The sequence below is a fragment of the Giraffa tippelskirchi genome, chromosome 8 (genome assembly GCF_054371585.1).
Source record: "Giraffa tippelskirchi isolate mGirTip1 chromosome 8, T2T-mGirTip1v1.2.pri, whole genome shotgun sequence".
Classification (NCBI taxonomy): Eukaryota; Metazoa; Chordata; class Mammalia; order Artiodactyla; family Giraffidae; genus Giraffa; species Giraffa tippelskirchi.
In genome coordinates, this window is record NC_137282.1 from 99,970,024 (window position 1) to 99,990,302 (window position 20,279).

The 20,279-nt window shown below is 38.4% G+C and overlaps 1 protein-coding gene across 1 annotated transcript in view; it reads right to left on the reverse strand.

The window, feature by feature from the left end:
- Nucleotides 1-20,279, reverse strand: part of DEPDC1B (DEP domain containing 1B) — a 106,215-nt gene that overhangs the window by 51,714 nt on the left and 34,222 nt on the right. The window contains exons 3-6 of the mRNA XM_081524315.1: nt 10,725-10,860; nt 7,571-7,698; nt 5,923-6,053; nt 3,979-4,026 (exon numbers count right to left, since the gene is read on the reverse strand). Of these exons, the coding sequence (XP_081380441.1) occupies nt 3,979-4,026; nt 5,923-6,053; nt 7,571-7,698; nt 10,725-10,860 (443 nt within the window). The remainder of the gene's footprint in view (nt 1-3,978; nt 4,027-5,922; nt 6,054-7,570; nt 7,699-10,724; nt 10,861-20,279) is intronic.

The window sequence follows — 20,279 nt, forward strand, 5'->3', positions numbered from 1 at the left end:
TGATAATTTTCTTTGAAATATATAATATTTGCCTAGTCTAATACAGTAACTACCTCACATATGTAACAGAAAATCTATAAAGCAATTTTTAAAGCTTTTAATTATTTTATCATTGCTATACTATAAAGTTCTAGAATTAGAGTTGAGTGAAATAAACAATTTCTGCCTCTAAACAATTTTAGACTAATAAGAATGTATACTCTTTTTCCTAAAGATATTCTGAAAAGGAGATTTTACATTGTGTCTTAAATTCATTCTGATTATAAAATTCTCCATTTGATCACCATCAAAAGATAATGCATATTAAAAAAAGTTTTTTTTAATGTTAAAGCTGCTCAAACAGAGACCATGGAAGACTAGATAAAGTGGCCTCTAAGTTCCTATTCAATTTTTTGATCTAAGAGTCTAGGTTTTATTTACCCAATGCTTTTGAGTGAATAGTGGCATTTAATGAGTTTTTAATAAACAAAATTATAATAGAAAACAATACCAAAGCAGAATCAAACTGATGTTTTCTGCTAAAAAGAAGCTTAAAAATAAAAGATAATTTCTCAAGCAGAACCATATTGCAAAGTAACTCTAAGAAACTTGGAACAACTAAGAAACCAAGAAGCTTGGAATAAGTGAAGCAAAGATCCCCTTGTATCAGGGACCAAAGAGGAACAAGAAACACTTAGCGCTCTACAGTGAAAGTGTTAGCCGCTCAGTCATGTCTGACTCTTCGTGACCCCATGGACCACAGCCTGGCAGGCTCCTCTGTCCATGGAATTCTCCAGGCAAGAATACTGGAGTGGGCTGCCATTCCCTTCTCCAGGGGATCTTCTCTACCCAGGGATTGAACCCAGGTCTCCTGCACTGCAGGCAGATGTTTACCATCTGAGCCATCAGAGAAGCCCCAAGCTCTCTACCGAGCTGGCAGCAAAGGCCCACAACAATCCATATACAGATGGAAGGATTTACATCTCCAAGTAGAGAGAGCAACTGGATCTGCCCATGCCTGAGGGAAACAGCAAGTGGTCCACTGCCATTGTGGTTGGCCAACATTGTCTATCTCCATCACAGCATGGAAGAAAGTGATGTTGACTGCATTGGTCAGTTCTGGGCCAACAGAACACAAGACTAAACAACTGTACCCGAACAGCTATCTACCCTCAGGACAGCAGAAGAAGCCAGTAAAAATTGAAAGGAAATTCTTCCTACAGAATCACTGTAACTAATGAGAAAGGATCAAACAAAAAAGAACAGTTAAGGATTCTGGGCCTCCACATCTCCAAGCCATTGAGACATTGTGAAAACTGCTTTTTGTCAGTCTCTTTAAAAAGTCTCTTACCTTTTAATGTTCTCTATGCTGCTTATAAAAAACTTGGACTAAGATAATGAAAATTATTAAATGTGTGGTACCTCATTAACCTAGTGGCAAACATACCCATTTTTACTTGCTTCCTCCTCTGAAATATCCCAAGCTTAGTCAGTTGAAATTGAGTGACATGTCTTAGCAAGCAATACATGCCACCTTCAACTATTTATTCCCTCTAAGGATAAGTATGCAGTTCATTCTAAGCAGTTGTATCTCTTACAGAACACTTGATCATTCTTGATAAAAATATGCAAAAAGAAGCCAAGAAAAAGTTTTCTCTCAAATGCCAGTGCATGGCAAGCCTACAAGAGAGAAGGCTAAGTTCAAGGATCTTTTGTTTCTCTATCATGTTGAATTTCAGAATGTATTTTTAAATCTAGTTTTTGTAAATGTTATTCATGAAAGACTTTGGAAAAGAACTGTTTACATCTACTTTTATTGAATTCTTGCAATCTATGTGCACAAGGAAGAAAAACAGCTAACCTGGTTTTGTATTATTTATTTAACATCAGTCCCTCACCTATGGCCAACCATGAAAGCACCCAGGTCTGCAAAGCACCCCCAAGGAAGAGATGAGCAGTAAACCTACAGAGTAAGAGGCCTCCAAAAGTCTCATATCCTTTCTGTTCCCTATTGGACAACAATAATGGAAACCCAGATTTAGTAAGGATAAGGATAAGCAAGAGACTATGACTTTGACAGACTCATAGTAAATTCGGGAGATGGGGGATGAGAATTTGGAAAAATCAATAATTTTATAAAATTATTCAAAAGGCTGACCTGGCTCTTTGGCCACCTTTTTTTCTTTGACACACAAGCAAGCATCTTTATGGATGTGCCAACCATTTCTAAAGTACTGCATTTGATACATGTAAGACAGGTCCCCATTCCCATGAATTTCCACCTAACCCAACACTACCTCACACATGTGGAGAACATGACTAAGTCAATCCTCATATCTTTTCTCTCCACTGGTAATCTCAGTTAGTCTGACCTTTCTGCACAAGTTTCATGGATTATATATAAATCTTTCTTGAGGGGAAATTACACTCTTCATTACATTTTGATCACCACTGAGAATTCAACATCATAACTACATCTTAATATATATATATATATACTTTACAACGTATTATAGCTTAGATTTGTTATACTGGCTTCCTCTGTTCACTCCCAGTTGACCAACTTTCAAGATCCTTGGTTTTCCAAAAAGTCATACATGGGTCATTTAACCCATTCATAGCTTCTATTTTGTCATTGCCAACTCTGGCCAAACATATAATTTAGATTAATTTCTTTAAAATCATTGAGCAAGAATAAAAAGCATTCCTCCAAACTAAAACCACAGGACTCTACATCTCAGATGTTCTAAAACATGAACCAAAACCCAATGAAAATCTTAATAAACTCAGAAAACTTTGGTCTTCACACAAACTAACATTGCTATTCATATTCAGGATGATAGTATATCATCATTTTTATATCATCACCAAGATCACCCACAGTGAGTTAAACAGTTATTTTAGTTTCATTCTATAATCAAACAAAACTAATCAGTGAAATTAATAATTCAGAGCCTACTAATTTAATAATTTATACAGCAATCTCTATACATGCTGCTGCTGCTGCTAAGTCACTTCAGTCGTGTCCGACTCTGTGTGACCCCATAGACGGCAGCCCACCAGGCTCCTCCATCCACGGGATTTCCCAGGCAAGAGTACCATTGCCATTGCCTTCTCCGGACTATACATGCTAGTCTTACTTAAAAAGGAGGAAAGAAACTACCTCTCTGAGGTGATTTTTAAGACTCTAAAGACTCTATAGACCAAATGTCACCATTACCAGTCAGCTAAGATAACTAGAATTCTTACTACAATCACTTGTTTGGGTTAAGCCATTAACCATTAGAATCTCTTCTTTGAGTTAAGACTTCTGAAAATTCCAGAGAAACAGTAGTGTTAGTGAAATACTCTAATAACTCATTTCTTCACAGTGCCCATGATATCCTATGAAGAAGACTTCATATGCCCATGAAAAACTTCAGAGGGATCGCCTTGTCCAGGCCCCTCATCTGATAGCCAAATTACTGAAACAGTCTTTCTTGTTTCTCTATATACAGGTTCTTCTCCTTCCAAACTATGCTGCACACTAATTAGATCTGTCTTCTAAAACATTTCTCTCCAACTTAAACCATTGCCCTATAAAAAGCCAATGGGAAACAGAATCTGCTGGGTAAACTAGTGATGTAAATATAAGGCATACTTAGGAATACATGCTTTAGGAATAAACTGCTGACAGGTATTTATCTATTACAATATTGTTTTCAATATTACTAATTATTCTTTTCTGTGATGAAGCATTCAAAAGAAGCAGTGTGGATGCTATTTGCAGTGTGATTTTACCCATAAGAAAACACAAATACAAAAATCCCTTTTAAAATGCTCTATAACTCAGCCCTTTGACTAAGTCACAAATTTATCACTGAAAGCACAGGAATCCTCAGTTAACTGTCAGTCCCACAGGGGTCAAATCAATGTTCAGGCCATTGAGCAAAACTATTTTGTAATTCAGGGCACTAATTTCTGTCAATTTCATAAAAATGGCAGATAATTAGTACTCACAATTTGCCAAACACTTCATAGCTGACAGTACCCAATGAGGAAGTTCTTCTGCAGAAAACGGAAAATAAAAAGATGTTTTATTCAATTACATATAACTCAAAAGTATTACATACACACTTGGTATCATAAGAATGATACTTGTCCCAAGTAATATGAAACATATCAGCTAATCACAACTCACTTACTTATGTATCAGAATACTAAAAAGATAAAAATTTTTCCTTAGCAGCAACGTTACAACTCATTCTTATATAAACCATACCTGTAAATTTCTCTAAAGACAAGATGTACTTGTAAAGCTTTAGGAAAAAGAAGAAATTTGATAGTTGGTTCTAAAGAAACAAACCAATTATCCTAAGAATTATACAGAAGGAGGAAAAACACAGAAAAAGCAAAAGTATGAGTCATCAAATGCAGATATGAAACCAGTTCACCAAATATCTTAAAAAAAAAAAAAAGGTGAATTCTGTTTTGTCCAATGTTCAATCATTTTACAAGTTTCAATTTTCAAGATGTCTTAAGGCAAGAAAGTGCCTCTGACATATCAGTACAGGCCATCAGTATTAGGACAGCCTTAAAATAATAATGGTTAGCATTGCTACAAAAACCCCAGCTGAGCTTTTTGGTATAGGGTCTCTTCCCCTGGCCCTGCCACAGACATCTGATGGACCAGCACTCACGCTTCTACTTGACACCTTCTCCACTGCCTGTGAAACTGCAAAGACACTGGTTGACTTGTGTTAAAGCTAATGAACCTGAGGCTTGTGAAGTGCTCTCTTCTTTCTCAAGTACATACTTAATAAAACAAAACTGATCATCCAGCTGTAGCTGGAAGTATTCATGTCTGCTGTACTCAGGAGAATGCAGAAGGATTTTAGATGTATTTCAAAGGCAACAGCCCTCTCATTCTATGTAACTTAATTTTATACATTGATATTAACCTGACAATTCAAGAAGTCACAAAGCTGTTTATTTCTGTTTCCTAACATTCTCCATCACTGATACATGGGCTTTAAAGGAAAATTGTTTCAGGTTTCAAAGACACATTCTGCTCCTGTCAGGAAACATGGCCTAGAAAAACCTCTTCCCTTCTCACTGCTCAGGCTCCTTTTAGGCCAGCTCTGCTTGCTGCCCAGGAGCCTCTAGCATTTCATTTAATATTAATTTATAAAAACCCAAAAGTATTATACCATCTTCCCATATCCAAAGGTCATTCTAGCTCCAGCTAATTCCTAGGATCAAGAGTTTGAAGTAAAAGAAGCAGCAATCAAAGAGTGCATCCAATGTGGATCCATCCCTTATTCAGGGGAAGGAAATTTTTAAATCAGTTTGGGGACTCTGGCTCACTACATTTACAAGCACTTTATTTTTCTTAACCAAAAACCAGGACAGGGAGTTGCTAAATGTTTATTTTTCCCAATTTGTAAACTGGCTTGGAGTAAAAAGGTATAAAAAAATCAAAGCACCTTCAATATCTAAAACACTACCTTTGTAAAAAAGGGGGAAAATGATATAAACCAAGACTATCCCAGAAAATCTGACCCAAAGACACCATAATGAAAAGGTCAATGAGAGCTCTGAAAATCAGTCAGGCCCCAGGACCCACCTAAAAGTTGACTCAAAGAATCTGTTAGGCAGTAAACTTACTCACTTTTCAGGGATTTTCTGGGGATGATAAAGAACCACTTTATACTACCACATGGCTACCACTGAACTAGCCTCTAGATGGATATGGCTTAGGCCTTCACTACTGGGTATTCATCTTCCTATGACATTTCCTGAATACAAACAATTAGTATAAAGGTCTTTGGAAGTAAGCTAAAGCTATACGTAATGAGGGGGTAAACTTATGTAGGGTTTACAGAAATGTCAAATAGAAGCAGATGGACCTGTACAGCCGATGTACTAGGTCAACTGAGAACAAAATGGCTTTTATGCACTTACTTGACTTGTCATCAATGATAACAACTCCTTGCTTGCTCACACTATATACATTATGGATGATGAACTTGGAGTTGACAAGTTTAATGTCTAAAACTTCTTCTAAGGAATCCAGGCCAAGGATTTTCTGTAAACTAAAAAGATAAACAATACTTTTTAAAAATCATCTGCCCAAGACCCAGGACTATAAAAGATCTTTAAAATGTGCTGTTTTCATGTGTTTCACCTGATTTTTATGGGGCAAAAAAGCCAGACATTGAGTATGTAAAACAAACCTAAAAGAGACCCTTTTATCATTAATGTAGTACTTCACTAATTTAAAAGCATAACACACTGAATGTCAAGAAAATTATTTTTAAGTTAAATATAATGACAAAAACTAGCTTAACCAATGATAAGAAACTGCTATGAGTACATATAAAATTTCTTTTAAAAAACCTGCTATGACATTGTTAACTTTAGTTACTTATTGTATATCATATATCTAGAAGACCAAATTTTTCATTATATGTTTCATTAAGCTTAGGATTTCAGTGTATCTAGAAAGTTTAAAAGCTTTACATCACTAATTATTAGAGAAATGCAAATCAAAACAAGTCACCACCTCACACTAGGCAGAATGGCCATCATCAAAAAGTCTACAAATAATAAATGCTATGGAGGGTGTGGAGAAAAGGGAACCCTCCTCTACTGTAAATGGGAATGTAAATTGGTACAGTCACTATGGAAAATAGTGTGGATGTTCCTTAAAAAACTGAAAATAGAGTTACCATATGATCCAGCAATCCCACTTCTGGGCTTATATCCAGAAAAGATGAAAACTCTAGTTCAAAAAGATATATGCACCCCAAGGTTCACTGCAGCAATATTTACAATAGCCAAGACATGGAAGTAACCTAAGTCTCCATCGACACATGATGGATAGAGACATGGTACATATACACAATGGAATATTACTCAGCCATAAGAAAGAATAAAATATAGACATTTGCAGCAACATGGATAGACCTATAGACTATCACACTAACAGAAGTGAGACAGAGAAAAATAAATATTACATGATATCACTTACATGTGGAATCTAAAAAAATACTACAAATCAACTTATTTACAAAACAGAAACAGACTCACAGACACAGAAACAAATTTATGGTTACCAAAGGACAAAGGCCAGGAGGAGGGATAAATTAGGAGTATGGGATTAACAGACATATACCACTATATACAATATAGATAAACAACAAGGATTTACTGTAAGACACAGTATATTGAACTATATTCAATACCTTGTACTAACCTATAATGGAAAAGAATCTGAAGTTGTACACTTGAAACTAACACAATATTATAAATCAACTACAGTTAAATTTTTAAAAATAAAAATATTTAAACAGTAGATATTTTTGGTCCTGTGGCCAAAAGAAAAAAAAAGAACCTTTAAAGTTCTATTCTTATTTAGTATATAAATGACAATAGAAAATTCCCTGAATTCAGTTAAAGTCTGCTTGCTAAGCAGGATAGGTATAAATAATGCACTCAAAAGTTGAGATTTTTATACACAGTTTAAGAAAATTAAGTACACAGAGAGTAGCAGAGAAGCAGAAAAAAAGAAACCAATACTAAAGTTCTCATTAATATCAAATGCACGTACTATGATAATGTCATAGACTTCCATATCTCTTCTACATTGGCCTCTGTCAGCTGTTTGCGGTGGACAAGACGGCAAGCCGGCACCTCTCCAATAGCAATACTGTGACGCTTGTACCACATCTCAGAATTCTAATTAGGGGTGAGGGAGCGGAGAAAGACAGAAAGAGAGAACAAACATTTCAGTAGACAGTGATATGATTTTATGAAAAACTTCTTTGATTTGGTTCTCATTACAGTGTTAAAAACATGCATACCAGTGGGGGCTCAACATGTCTATGTGCCACCCCAGACAGATAGATATCCTTGCTGGGCAGGACACGTGTGACCCCGCAGCAAGGCATGATGCCCCATGGCCTGTACCAGGGGGTCATGTCCCCTCCACCCCCACAAAGCCTCATGACCAAGCAGAATTTCATGCTGATGAAGCAGCAGGCCGTGGGGGTAAGGTCTATAGCCAGCCCCTCGATATGCGCTCCCCACAGGGCTCCCTCCTGGGCCTCCCACCCCAGCAGAACCTCATGATTTCCCACCACCTTCGGCAGCACAGTGTGTCTCTGGACAACCAGATGAGCTACATCCTGGAGCCAGGTGGCATGGCTAGCCTGCCCTTCTAGCGGGCCCCGTGAGGGGCTGGAGCTGAGGCCATATTGCAAATATGACAACCTTTAGAAAAAAATGCATAGGAAAAAAATAAAAGAGTTAATATTAATTCTCTCTGGATGATATTATGAGTAGTTTTTTTTTTTTTGTCTCTATCTATGAACAACTCCATTAATAATGGCAATAGCAATTAACAGTTTTCCAAAGCCTGTGTGTCAGGCACCCTTGTAAACACACTATAGATATCAAGTCACTTGAGACTCATAACCACCTTACCCCAGGGGGTGTTATCATCCCATTCTCACAGCGAATGAAACAGAGAAACAAGCTTGCAGAGATAATAAACGAAGAACCAAGATTCAAACCCAGCAGTCTGTCTCCAGAGCTCACTCTCTACCTGCTGCCTGTCAGCAAACACAACAAACTGTTTTATTTGCTGCACTTCATTTTATTTTATACAATGGCTAGGCAAGAGAGAGGACAGGACAGAGCAAAAACAAAACAAACAAGAAGAGTGGAGGCAGAGATAGAAAGAGGGAAAGTAAGATTAAAAAATAAAAGGAAGATGAACTCAAGTCCTTTAAGAAAGATGGACTGTTTCTCTGTTGACTACTAACATCATCAATCTAATGCCTGCATTGAGGCCCAACTGAGGAAACAGATCCTACTCTGCCATTTTTTCTCTGGACAGTTCCCAAGAAGCAGAGCCCAGGCATTAGACGAGGTGGAACAAGTGAGGAGCTCAAACCTCCACCACTTAATTCAAGGTTAAGTACAAGAAAAGGCAAGAGCAAGGTTATCAGAAATAGACAGATAATCAGGGACATGACAAGCTCTGGGGGGGAATGGGTGATGAATCGGAGTCACTGGCAGATGATTTTAGGGTTGCTGAAAATGAGAAACTGAAAATAGATGAGAGAAGAGAGAAGACATTGTCTTCTTCATTGGTGCATGAAAGTGACTAATGAACAGCTGGTCTTCCTAGAGGTTCACAGAGCCAAAAAGAACAGAAAAGGGAAGTTATTATATTGATGACATATATACACATCAGTTTAATATGGGGTTTTACCTGTTTTGTATAAACAACACTAGATGATCTTACAATGAAAAAACATCTGCTGAATAACCACTCTACTGATTGGGGTCATATTAGGTGTTTAAATACAAATGTTTTCTTAAAAAATGAACCTGATTTCATGGAGCTTATATTTTAATTTTCTCAAGCACAGAAACTATCAGCTAGAGCTTAATTAACTTCTCCTCATTAGTAACGAATTAAATGATCCTCAAATACCCTTTGTGCTCACTCTTTCAGAGTAGTCCCACTGTTTCCTAATCACCTATCACTGTATGAGCTCTTCTGTAGGAAAAACTGTATCACATTCAACTGCATCTGTAGGACCTGGCACAATGCATGGCACACAGCAAACACTCAACAAATGTTCGTTGAATGAATAAATTAATGACTTTCAAATATGACCTCTCATCTAACTTCCAGGGCCATTACCTCCATCTATCTGTTAGATATTTCCATATAATATCACCTACCTTTATCATCAAGCATATTTAAAACTACATTCATCTCTGTCCCTGACAAATCTGCAAGTCCATAGGGAATCCCCATTCCTGTCACTGGTCTCACTCCTGAATTATTTCTGATAAAGGCTAAGCTGCTTAATTATTCTCTCCAAACTGAGATACAATATAACCACATTCAATCTCATTGCCTAAAAATGTTTACAACACAGTTCTGCAAATGTAGGAACTGGACATCAGTCCTATAAGACTAAATTAACTTAAAACATGGTTATTAGTACAAGTCTTAAAAAAATTGCATATAGAAGTTTTTGTCTACATTTTTTTTAGCATTATCTCAATCTTAGTAGTTTTCTACTGGGGATATTTCAAGGGAAAAGTACGCCCCCCAAAAGGCAGTTTATTCTACAATGTGCTTGCTGCTGCTGCTGCTTCTGCTGCTAAGTCGCCGCAGTCGTGTCCGACTCTATGCGACCCTATGGACAAGCAGCCCACCAGGCTCCTCTGTCCAGGATTCTCTAGGCAAGAATACTGGAGTGGGTGCCATTTCCTTCTCCACTACAATGTGCTTAGGTTTCTCCAAACTAGCAGAACCTACCTTTGTTCATATTGTCAGAGCTTGCTCCACAATTCTCCATGTCCCAACGTTCACACTGTCAACTGGTAATAATTATAACAAAGTTCAGAAAGAGGAGACAAAAAGGGAATTGAGGAAATTACAGAATAGAAAAGAAAAGGAAATTATAAGGAAGTTTTATGAGAAACCTGCTCAGTCTAAATGTATGAAAACGGCTACCACCTATTCGGTCAAAGTGTCAACGGGCAAGAGTGAAAAATGCAAAAGCCAATCTTCTTGTGCTACTAGTCTCTCAGCTACTGACAGCTAAGATATTGTTTTAAAATGCTTTCACACCACTATTTCCAAGGGACCAACAAAAAAACTGAACTAAGCCTAATGGCTCACAGACTTTTTTTATCTCTCCTGCTGCTAGTCCACCGGCTTCTATAATGGCACTTACCATCACAAGTGGCCTCGCCGGGATGTTGTCTTGTGAAGTGCCTGGTGGGGGATCATTCCATTTTGGAAATTTAATAACATCCTTTTGATATGGGGGCCTCTTTGGATAAGGCTTCAGGGGTGAAGAAGGAGGAAATCTAAAAACCAAGAAGAAAATTTCTATTATTGCAGTCTATGGGAAACAGATATTTTAACAGTAATCCCCACTTCTTGTACCCTTGAGAATTTATATAATGCCAAACTTCAGATAATCAACTCATACTTAAATCATTATACACATCTAACTGTACCCAACAATATATGATTTTTTAAAAACATTCATCCATTACATCCATCAAATCACCTTTGTGAAGAAAAAACAGGAGTCAAACATGTGACACATTTTTAAATAAATAAACAACCTTGGTCTGTCACTTGATTTTCATGATTAAAGATGTTTTTAATGGGACCCTAACCCTAGAAAGAAAGTCATTTCTTTCATCCAGCTCAAAACCCTTACTGCTGTCTAACTTCAGCTGAAATTTTTAGCTGGTAAGTATGCAAGTAAGCTTCCCTGGTAGCTCAGATGGTAAAGAATCTGCCTGCAGTGCGGGAGACCTGGGTTCAGTCCCTGGGTTGGGAAGATCCCTGAGAGGAGGGCATGGAAACCCACTCCAGTATTCTTGCCTGTGGAATCCCCATGGACAGAGGAGCCCACGAGCTACAGTCCATGGGGTCGCAAAGAGTCAGACACAACTGAGCGACTAAGCACACGTGCAAGTTGGAATTATCGATTAATCAGACTTCAGTGATACTTGCTGAGGAGACAAACATTAGAACAAAAATCATTTGGCCTAATATTTATTTTCATAACTGTTTCTAATAAAGATTAACCCTCCTTCCTATCTGACACTTCACACTGAGATTGAAGCTACAGTCTAAAATTTCATCTTGGAGGAGACAGAAAGCTTCCCAGTATCCTTGTGCTGTCCTTAGTCTCTCAGTACAACTTTCTGTGACCCCTCAGACTGCAGCCCGCCAGGCTCCTCTGTCCATGGGGTTTCTCCAGTCAAGAATACTGGAGTGGGTTGCCTTACCCTCCTCCAGGTCCCAGTATCCTTATTCTGCCGTTTATACCCCTTCTCTGCTTTTATCCACCCTAAGTATCATCACTCCGTGGACAAATACATAGAAGTCTAAATACAATCTGACTCTCTTTAAACTGGTCTAGGGCATACCTGATAAAGAACAACAGAGGCAATTAAATACATACTTTTCTCAGAGCATCTTTTTCTGTTAGCTTGCTAGAGAAGGATATATTGTACTGCATTGAAAAAGTAACATAAGAACTCTAGTTCTTAAAAGTTGACATAGAAGCCAATAGGTAAAGACTTCTATTTTTATTTTTTATTTACGTAAGCCAAACTAAAGGCTTAAAATCTTGTCCATGATATCCATAAACAAGTAATCCAAATAAAACATACAGATACTATTCATAAGGCAACTGCAGAAATAAAGAAATTTTAAATGTCTACAGTTAGTAAAGAAAGTCTCTATCAAGGTAAACCAGAAGAATTATAAATAATAAGAATACTATGGATAAACATTTCAAAAACAGTCACAATAGACTTCAAAAAGGATGACTAACAAAGAGCAGTTGAGTTCCATCTTCTGAAAAGAACATCCAAAAACTGCACTTTATTTGAAAAGTCAGTTTTGAGTAAGGAAAAAACTGAGATCTGGAAATCATTAAATCAAATTAAAGATAAATAAACTGAAAGATAGCTTAAATTTTTGGTAATCAAGTTACCAAGGCAGGTTATTTCCAAATGATTACAAATTATAAATCAAATGAATCTCTAAAACTGGTGAAAGTTATTCTGCTTTGTAAGTAAAGGCTGGTTTACCACAGTCCAATCCTATTTCTTAGAAGCCAACAATCACATCCAAAATATAGCAAGTGTGTGCACACACATGCAGACACATACACACAAACTCTCACATTCATATACATATACGTGCATGCATGCTAAGTCGCTTCAGTAGTGTCACAACTCTTTGCAACCCTATGGACTGTAGCCTGCTAGGCTTCTCTGTCTATGGGATTCTCCAGGCAAGAATACTGGAATGGGTTGCCATGCCCTTCTCAAGGGGATCTTTCCGGCCTAGGGATCAAAACTCTCTCTCTTATGTCTCCTGCATTGGCAGGAGGGTTCTTTACCACTGGTGCCACCTGGGAAGCCCTGACATCCATATAATAATTCCAGGGAATTCACAGACCACCCACCTCTCTGTCCTTTAAAAATTAAACATAACCCCTACTCCCATTCCATCACTCAAATCCACTGCTTACTTCTTTTCTCCATTCCCTCACTATAGTGTGAAAAGTATGAACTTCAGTTCCAGCCTTGGATCTCTCACAAATTGTCTGTGGAAACTGAAAGTGTCTCTAAATCATAGATTTTTCACTTTTAAATAAAGGAATTAAATTGGATGATTCGTAAGTTTCCTCCTAGGGTCAAAACATGTTGCTTGTCTTCCCACACTCAGAAAAAAAAAAAAATGATATCTTCCCTGGACCAAGGCAACATTTCTTATGTGGAGAACTGTGACCAAAGAGATACTAGGTAATCACCTTCTTTCCCCTGCCCTGACAAGATGAGGTCTGCATTACAACATCTGCAGCTATTAACATCAGTAGCTGATGCAGTTACCTTTATACCTGACTGGCAATCTGGCAAGAGACAAAATGCAGAAGAGCTCCCTCTAGTGGACTGCTTGTATTTTGTGCATTCAACGTTTTCCATTTCTAGCATTTTAATCATGTCATCTGGGGCTTGAAAACCCGTTAGAGATGATTTATTCAAATGTCACATTTTTCACTTAGTAAAATTATGGCCCAAAAGAAGAACACAACTTATTACAAGCCCCGCAGCAAATTGGCCAAGAGAGTAAATCTTGCACAAAAGATTTGCAAACCTTTTAATAAGAAAATTGTAAAGTTTTATTAAAAGGTATCAAAGAATTAAATTGATGGAAATATCATATTAGTGAATAAGAGGATTCAATATCATAAAATCTCAATGCTCCTCATGAAGATATATAGTTATAATGAAATTGCAACCAAAATATAAAGTTTTTCATGACACATGATACGTGAAGTGAAAGTGAAGTCGCTCAGTCATGTCCGACTCTTTGCGACCTCATGGACTGTAGCCTACCAGGCTCCTCAGTCCATGGGACTAGGGTTAGACACATGATAACCTGATTCTAAAATTTATATGGAAACACAAGTGACCAAACATAACTAAGACATTCATTCTTAAAGATGAAAAGCAAAGTGAGGTGACTTTACCAACTTTAAGCTAATTAAAGATAATATGGTAGGACAATACTGGTGGTATGGACCATGATTTCTCAATTTCAGCATTACTGACATTTGGGGCTGGATGATTCTTTGCTGTGGGAGGCAGTTCTGTACATTATAAGATGCTTAGCAGTAAGCCTGGCTTCTATTCACTAGATGTTAGTAGCACCTTCTCCCAAATATGACAGCCAAAAATGTCTCCAAATATTATCCCCTGCAGAATTACCCCAGTTGAAAATCAAGAGTGCAAAAAGGCAATCTAAAACAAATACACACATGTTTAGAAACCTGATTTATGACAGAACAGACATTACATATCAATGAAAGAGAACCGACCGTTCAATAAAGAACTCTGATCCAATTGGTATCCATTTGGGAACAGTGAGGCTGCACCCCTGTGGCCAACATAAGTTCCAAAGATGTTTTGCAACATTACCTCCCACCTACATGCGCTTCTGCAGTGTGATCCTGCCACTTCCCTAACAAGAGGTAGAGTTTATTTGAATTAGGGTGAGCTGTCTCTAATTACTTTGAGAAAAAGAAGACGGCAAAAGTGACAGTGGCAGTTCTAGGCACTAGCCTTTAACTGGCCTGAAACTTTTCTTCCTGCCTCTTGGAACTCGTGCTCATCACTCACTCTTGCAAAACTCTCTCTTGGAAACCATTTATCATGTAAGAAGTGCAACCACCCCGAGCCCAGCCCACTACTCTGTGAGATGCCTAAGTGACAGGGAAGAGGCCTGAGAAGATGAGAGTCTGAATGAAAAGAAATTGAGGTCAAGGAGCACAGAAGTTCCAGGCTTGTGGATGGGCCTCAGCAGTACCAGCTGATGTCCAGCTAACCCCTTCCTAAAACCCACAAAATTACATAAAAATTACAATGATTGTTTTAAGCCACTAAGTTTGGGATAGCTTTGTTAAACAACAACAGATAACCAGAACAAAAATGTGTGGCATCAGGGCCAGGCAGTGACTGGAGGCCTAAAGGATCTGAGAGACACGTTAGTGAAGGCTGGAAGAACAATGACGAGGTTGTTACTGGAAGATGGAGAAAGGCCCATGTTACACAGTTACATAAAGTTCAGTTACAACTGGCACTTTCAGTAACAAGGTAAATACAAAAGGTAGGCCTGGCTAAGGAGTCTTCCAGGATGAATGGTGAAAGTGCCAACTCATTTCTTTTAGCCTTGATAACAAGATTTAGACAGAGAGAAACTAAAGAAGGAACTTTTTAGCTTTTAAGCAGAATTTAGAGGAACTATAAAGGAGTCGTGACTTGATGATTCAAAAGTAAAGCTATTTCCACCCCTAATCTCTCCCAGCAAAAGGTTCTCAAAGTAAAAATGGCCTTATAACAAATCAAATTCAAGCCATTTCTAGTAAATTATTGTCTCAGAGTAATCACAAGTGTGTGGCTATAAAACTCTTGCTATAACCTTAGAAAGATTTAGGGTAGTACCTTATAAAGCAGCACTTTAGGAATCTTAGATTGTTGTACCACAGCAGACTTAATAATAGAGTAGAGCCTATCTCAAAGAGATTTACGAATGTGACTTTTGTCTAATGCATTAAAGCACAATAAGATTCACAGAAATAGTACTAACAGAATCACCATTGGTTTCAACAGGCAGGTAGCTAGGTATGAGCAGAGAAACGGCGACAAAGGACAGGTGGCAGGAAATCATACACCTTAAAAACAGCAGGCGCCGTGGGCAGCCAAAGAAAAGCAGGAACCTCCAAACTGACAGGAAACCACATATTTTGGGTCATAAGTGTCCTGGAAGCAGACAAAGAAATGTGTGGAAAGATGGGAATCTCCTGAGTGCAAACATAACCTCTTGCTCATTATGTTCCCATTACAATAAAAGTAGACTTACAGATAAGAAGTACCCATTATGCACCAAAACCATGACACCTCTGATCTAAGCTGAAGTGAAAAGTCAAAGTGTTAGTCGCTCAGTTGTGCCCGATTCTTTGTGACTCTGGACGGCAGCCCACCAGGCTCTTCTGCCCAAGGAATTCTCCAGGCAAGAACACTGGAGTGGGTTGCCATTTCCTTCTCTAGGGGATCTTCCCAACCCAGGGATCGAACCTAGATCTCCTGCATTGCAGGCAGATTCTACATCGTCTGAGCCACCAGGTAAACTAAATAAGGACAAAAATCCCTCCTCCCCTTGGGAAGATGGGATAAAAATCAAGGAATACAACCCCCAAACTCCTCCTTCCCCAGTGAATATTCCACCCCTTTATTTGTATGCCCCTCATAAACAACTTGCCAAAGAAACCTAGGGCTGCAGCTCCGCGCCTGCTGCTTGCTCTCCCTCTGAGAGCAGGTCCTTGCTTAAATAAACTCACTTTACTTGCTTAACCTCCCTGCTTTATCTCCAAATTCTTTTGAGACGAAGAAAGAACCTTAAATTCACCAGGAGCACATTCATTTGGACTAAACAATTTCAAATTAAAAAAAAACATTAAGAATTCAAGCTTCTATAAGCAGGAAGCATCTTAAAAAGCTATTCCACTGCAATCATGGACCAAAATGACTCAGAATTTAGAGCTTAAGAGTACAAGGGTATTGCCAGGAACCACATAGAATCCAGGAGGCAGAACTGTGACCTAATTAAGGAATAGCAGACATGTTTCAAGTACATAATAACTGCTACATATGGGTTCATTTCAGTTCAGTCACTCAGTCTTGCCCAACTCTTTGCAACCCCATGGACTGAAGCACGCCATGCTTCCCTGTCCATCACCAACTCCTGGAGCTTATTCAAACTCATGTCCATAGAGTCGGTGATGCCATCCAACCATCTCATCCTGTCATCCCCTTCTCCTGCCTTCAATCTTTCCCAGCATCAGGGTCTTTTCTAACGAGTCAGTTCTTCACATCAGGTGGCCAAAGTATTGGAGTTTCAGCTTCAGCATTAGTCCTTCCAATGAATATCTAGGACTGATTTCCTTTAAGATGGACTGGTTGGATCTCGTTGCAGTCCAAGGGACTCTTAAGAGTGTTTCCAACACCACAGTTCAAAAGCATCAATTCTTCAGCACCCAGCTTTCTTTATAGTCCAACTCTCACATCCATAAATGACTAACGGAAAAACCACAGCTTTGACTGACTAGACGGACCTTTGTTGACATATGGGTTACTGATTGCTATATGTGATCCCATAACAGAATAAATTTTGAGAGTTTTGACGAATGTAGTTTCAAAATAAATGCTGTTGAGGTCAGATTGTATTTTTCAAAGATGACCACAATAATATCTCCCATTCTTTATGCTTCTTCCACAGTGTGGCTTTGACACTCTCCATCAACAGGAGGAGGTTACTTTTATTTCTCTACTCCTTTGAATGTGAGTGAGGCCCATGATTGTTTTGACAAATAGAACAGACAGAAGTGACACTACCCACTCCAGTATTCTTGGGCTTCCCTTGTGGCTCAGCTGGTAAAGAATCTGCCTGCAACGAAGGAGACCAGGGTTTGATCCCTAGGTTGGGAAGATTCCCTGGAGAAGGGAAAGGCTACCCACTCCACTATTCTGGCCTAGAGAATTTCATGGACTGTATCATGGGGTCACAAAGAGTCGGACACTGTGAACTCCAGGCATAGATCTTAGCTGCTTGGCAGTTTCCTCTTCTTGCCTATTGGAAATACTAGCTCTTGGGATGCTCATTCTTGGAATATACCTCTTAGAATTCAACAACCACATAAGAATAGCAACTACCCAAAGCCCATCATGCTGCAAGAAGCATAACCCATAACGGAGATGTCCTAGAGGATAAAAGCTCATGTAGAAAGAGAAAGGAGCCAAGATGCATGAAGGCACCACATTTGTGAGCAGAGAAAGGAGCCATCTTGGAAGTGAATTTTCTAGCCCAACTAATGCCTTGTGGAAAAGGGACATACTGTCAGCTGAGCTCTTTCTAAATTCTTGACACAAAAATCATGAGCTAAATAAAATGGTTGCTTTCAGTCACTAAAGTTTGGTATAAGCTGTTTGTCAGCAATAGAAAACCAGAGTAACTCCAAATTCACACCATGAATAAGAATCATGGGCAAAACCATAAAATTAGGGCACCGGGACTTCCTGGTAGTCCAGTGGTTAAGAATTCACCTTCCAGTGCAGGGGATGTGGGTTCGATCCCTGGTTGGGGAACTAAGACTACTGAGCCTGCACACTCTGAAGCCCTCACTAGAGAAGCCTGCAGCCACAGCAAAGACCTAGTACAGCCAAAAAAGAAAAAAACTTAGACACAATATAAGACAATATCTCTCTGACCTTGGGCAATAAGAATTCTTTTTAAGCAAGATATAAAAACCATAGGGTACAAAGAAAAAGTCTGATACATTCATTCACTTCACAATTAAAAACTTTTCTGTTCATCAAGACACCATAAGGTGAAAAAAAAAAAGTGAGATTTTGTAATCTATATAACTGACAAAGGATTAATATCCAGAATACATTTTTTTAAACTGCTAAGGATTTATGAGAAAAAACAAAATCCTATTGAGAAGACAAAAGACACTAAACAGGCATTTCCAGGTATGGAAACAGGAATAATAAATAAACATGGAGTGGGGGATAAATCAGGAGTATGGGGGATAAATTAGGAGTATGGTGTTAACAGATACATACTACCATATATAAAATAGATAACAAGGATTTACTGTATACCACAAGGAACTACATTCAATATCTTGAAATAATCTATAATGGCAAAGAATTAATATATATATATATGAAACCAAATCACTTTGTTGTTGTATACCTGATGCTAATACAAGATCATAAATCAACTATAATTCAATAAAAAAAGACACCGATAATCCCAGGGACAGAGGAGCCTGGCAGGCTATGGTCCATAGGGCCGCAAAGAGTCAGACACGACTGAAGGGACTGAGTGGAAGCACAAGCACAGTCTCATCAGTAATCAAGGAGATTCAAAATAATATCACAATAAAGTATCATCTCACTCTTAACAGATCTGCAAAAGCTAAAGTCAGTCAATAACAAATTATTTCCTACTACTGAAATAAAGGGCTTCCCTGATAGCTCAGTTGGTAAAGAATCCACTTGCAATGCAGGAAACCCTGGTTCAATTCCTGGATCGGGAAGATCCACTGGAGAAGTGGATAGGCTACCCACTCCAGTATTCTTGGGCTTCCCTTGTGGCTCAGCTGGTAAAGAATCTGCCTGCAACGAAGGAGACCAGGGTTTGATCCCTAGGTTGGGAAGATTCCCTGGAGAAGGGAAAGGCTACCCACTCCACTATTCTGGCCTAGAGAATTTCATGGACTGTATCATGGGGTCACAAAGAGTCGGACACATCTGAGCGACTTTCACTTTCACTGAAATAAAAATTAGCATATTCACTATGCAAAACAGTTGGCATGACCTAGTAAAGTTGGACTTGCACACATGAATGTACACATATCCTGTATACTAATTCCATTCCTCAGTAACTCTGAGTAAACTCAAGATATACTTACACATATTCAAGGATACATACCCATGAATGTTCATGGCAGCATCGTTTATAAAAGCAAAAACCTCAAAGTTACCCAAATCTCCACTGACAGGAGAAAAAGACAGATTACAGAGATTATACTGATATAAGAGAACATATAATATAGCTGAGGAAATCCCAAGAACTATAATTAAGTACACTAATATGGATGAATCTCAAAAGCCATGAAAAACAAAAGAACAAGTCAGAGAACATACACTCTTTGATATCTTTAATATAAAGTCAAAAACAATGAAAAGTGTTTCAGAAACAAAAATAGTATTTAAGGATACAAACCTAAGTGTTAAAACAATAAACAAGCAAATGATTAATGCAGACGTCGGGAAATTGAGGACCTCTCCAGAGAAGAAACTGTGGGTAATAAGTGTTTGTTTTATTATTCCTATATAAGTTGTTCAAATATAGTTTATACACTCTTGCATGAAAAATGTATTTCTCAAAATTAAGGACATTCAAATAGAGCAGAGCTCTCAATAGTGGGGGGGCTCCCCTGGTGGTTCAGACAGTAAAGCATCTGCCCACAATTCAGGAGACCTGGGTTACCTGCCCTGGGAAGATCCCCTGGAGAAGGGTATGGCTACCTAACTCCAGTATTCTTGCCTGGAGAACTCCATGGAGAGAAAATCCTAGCAGGCTACAGTCCATGGGGTCACAAAGAGTTGGACACAACTGAGCGACT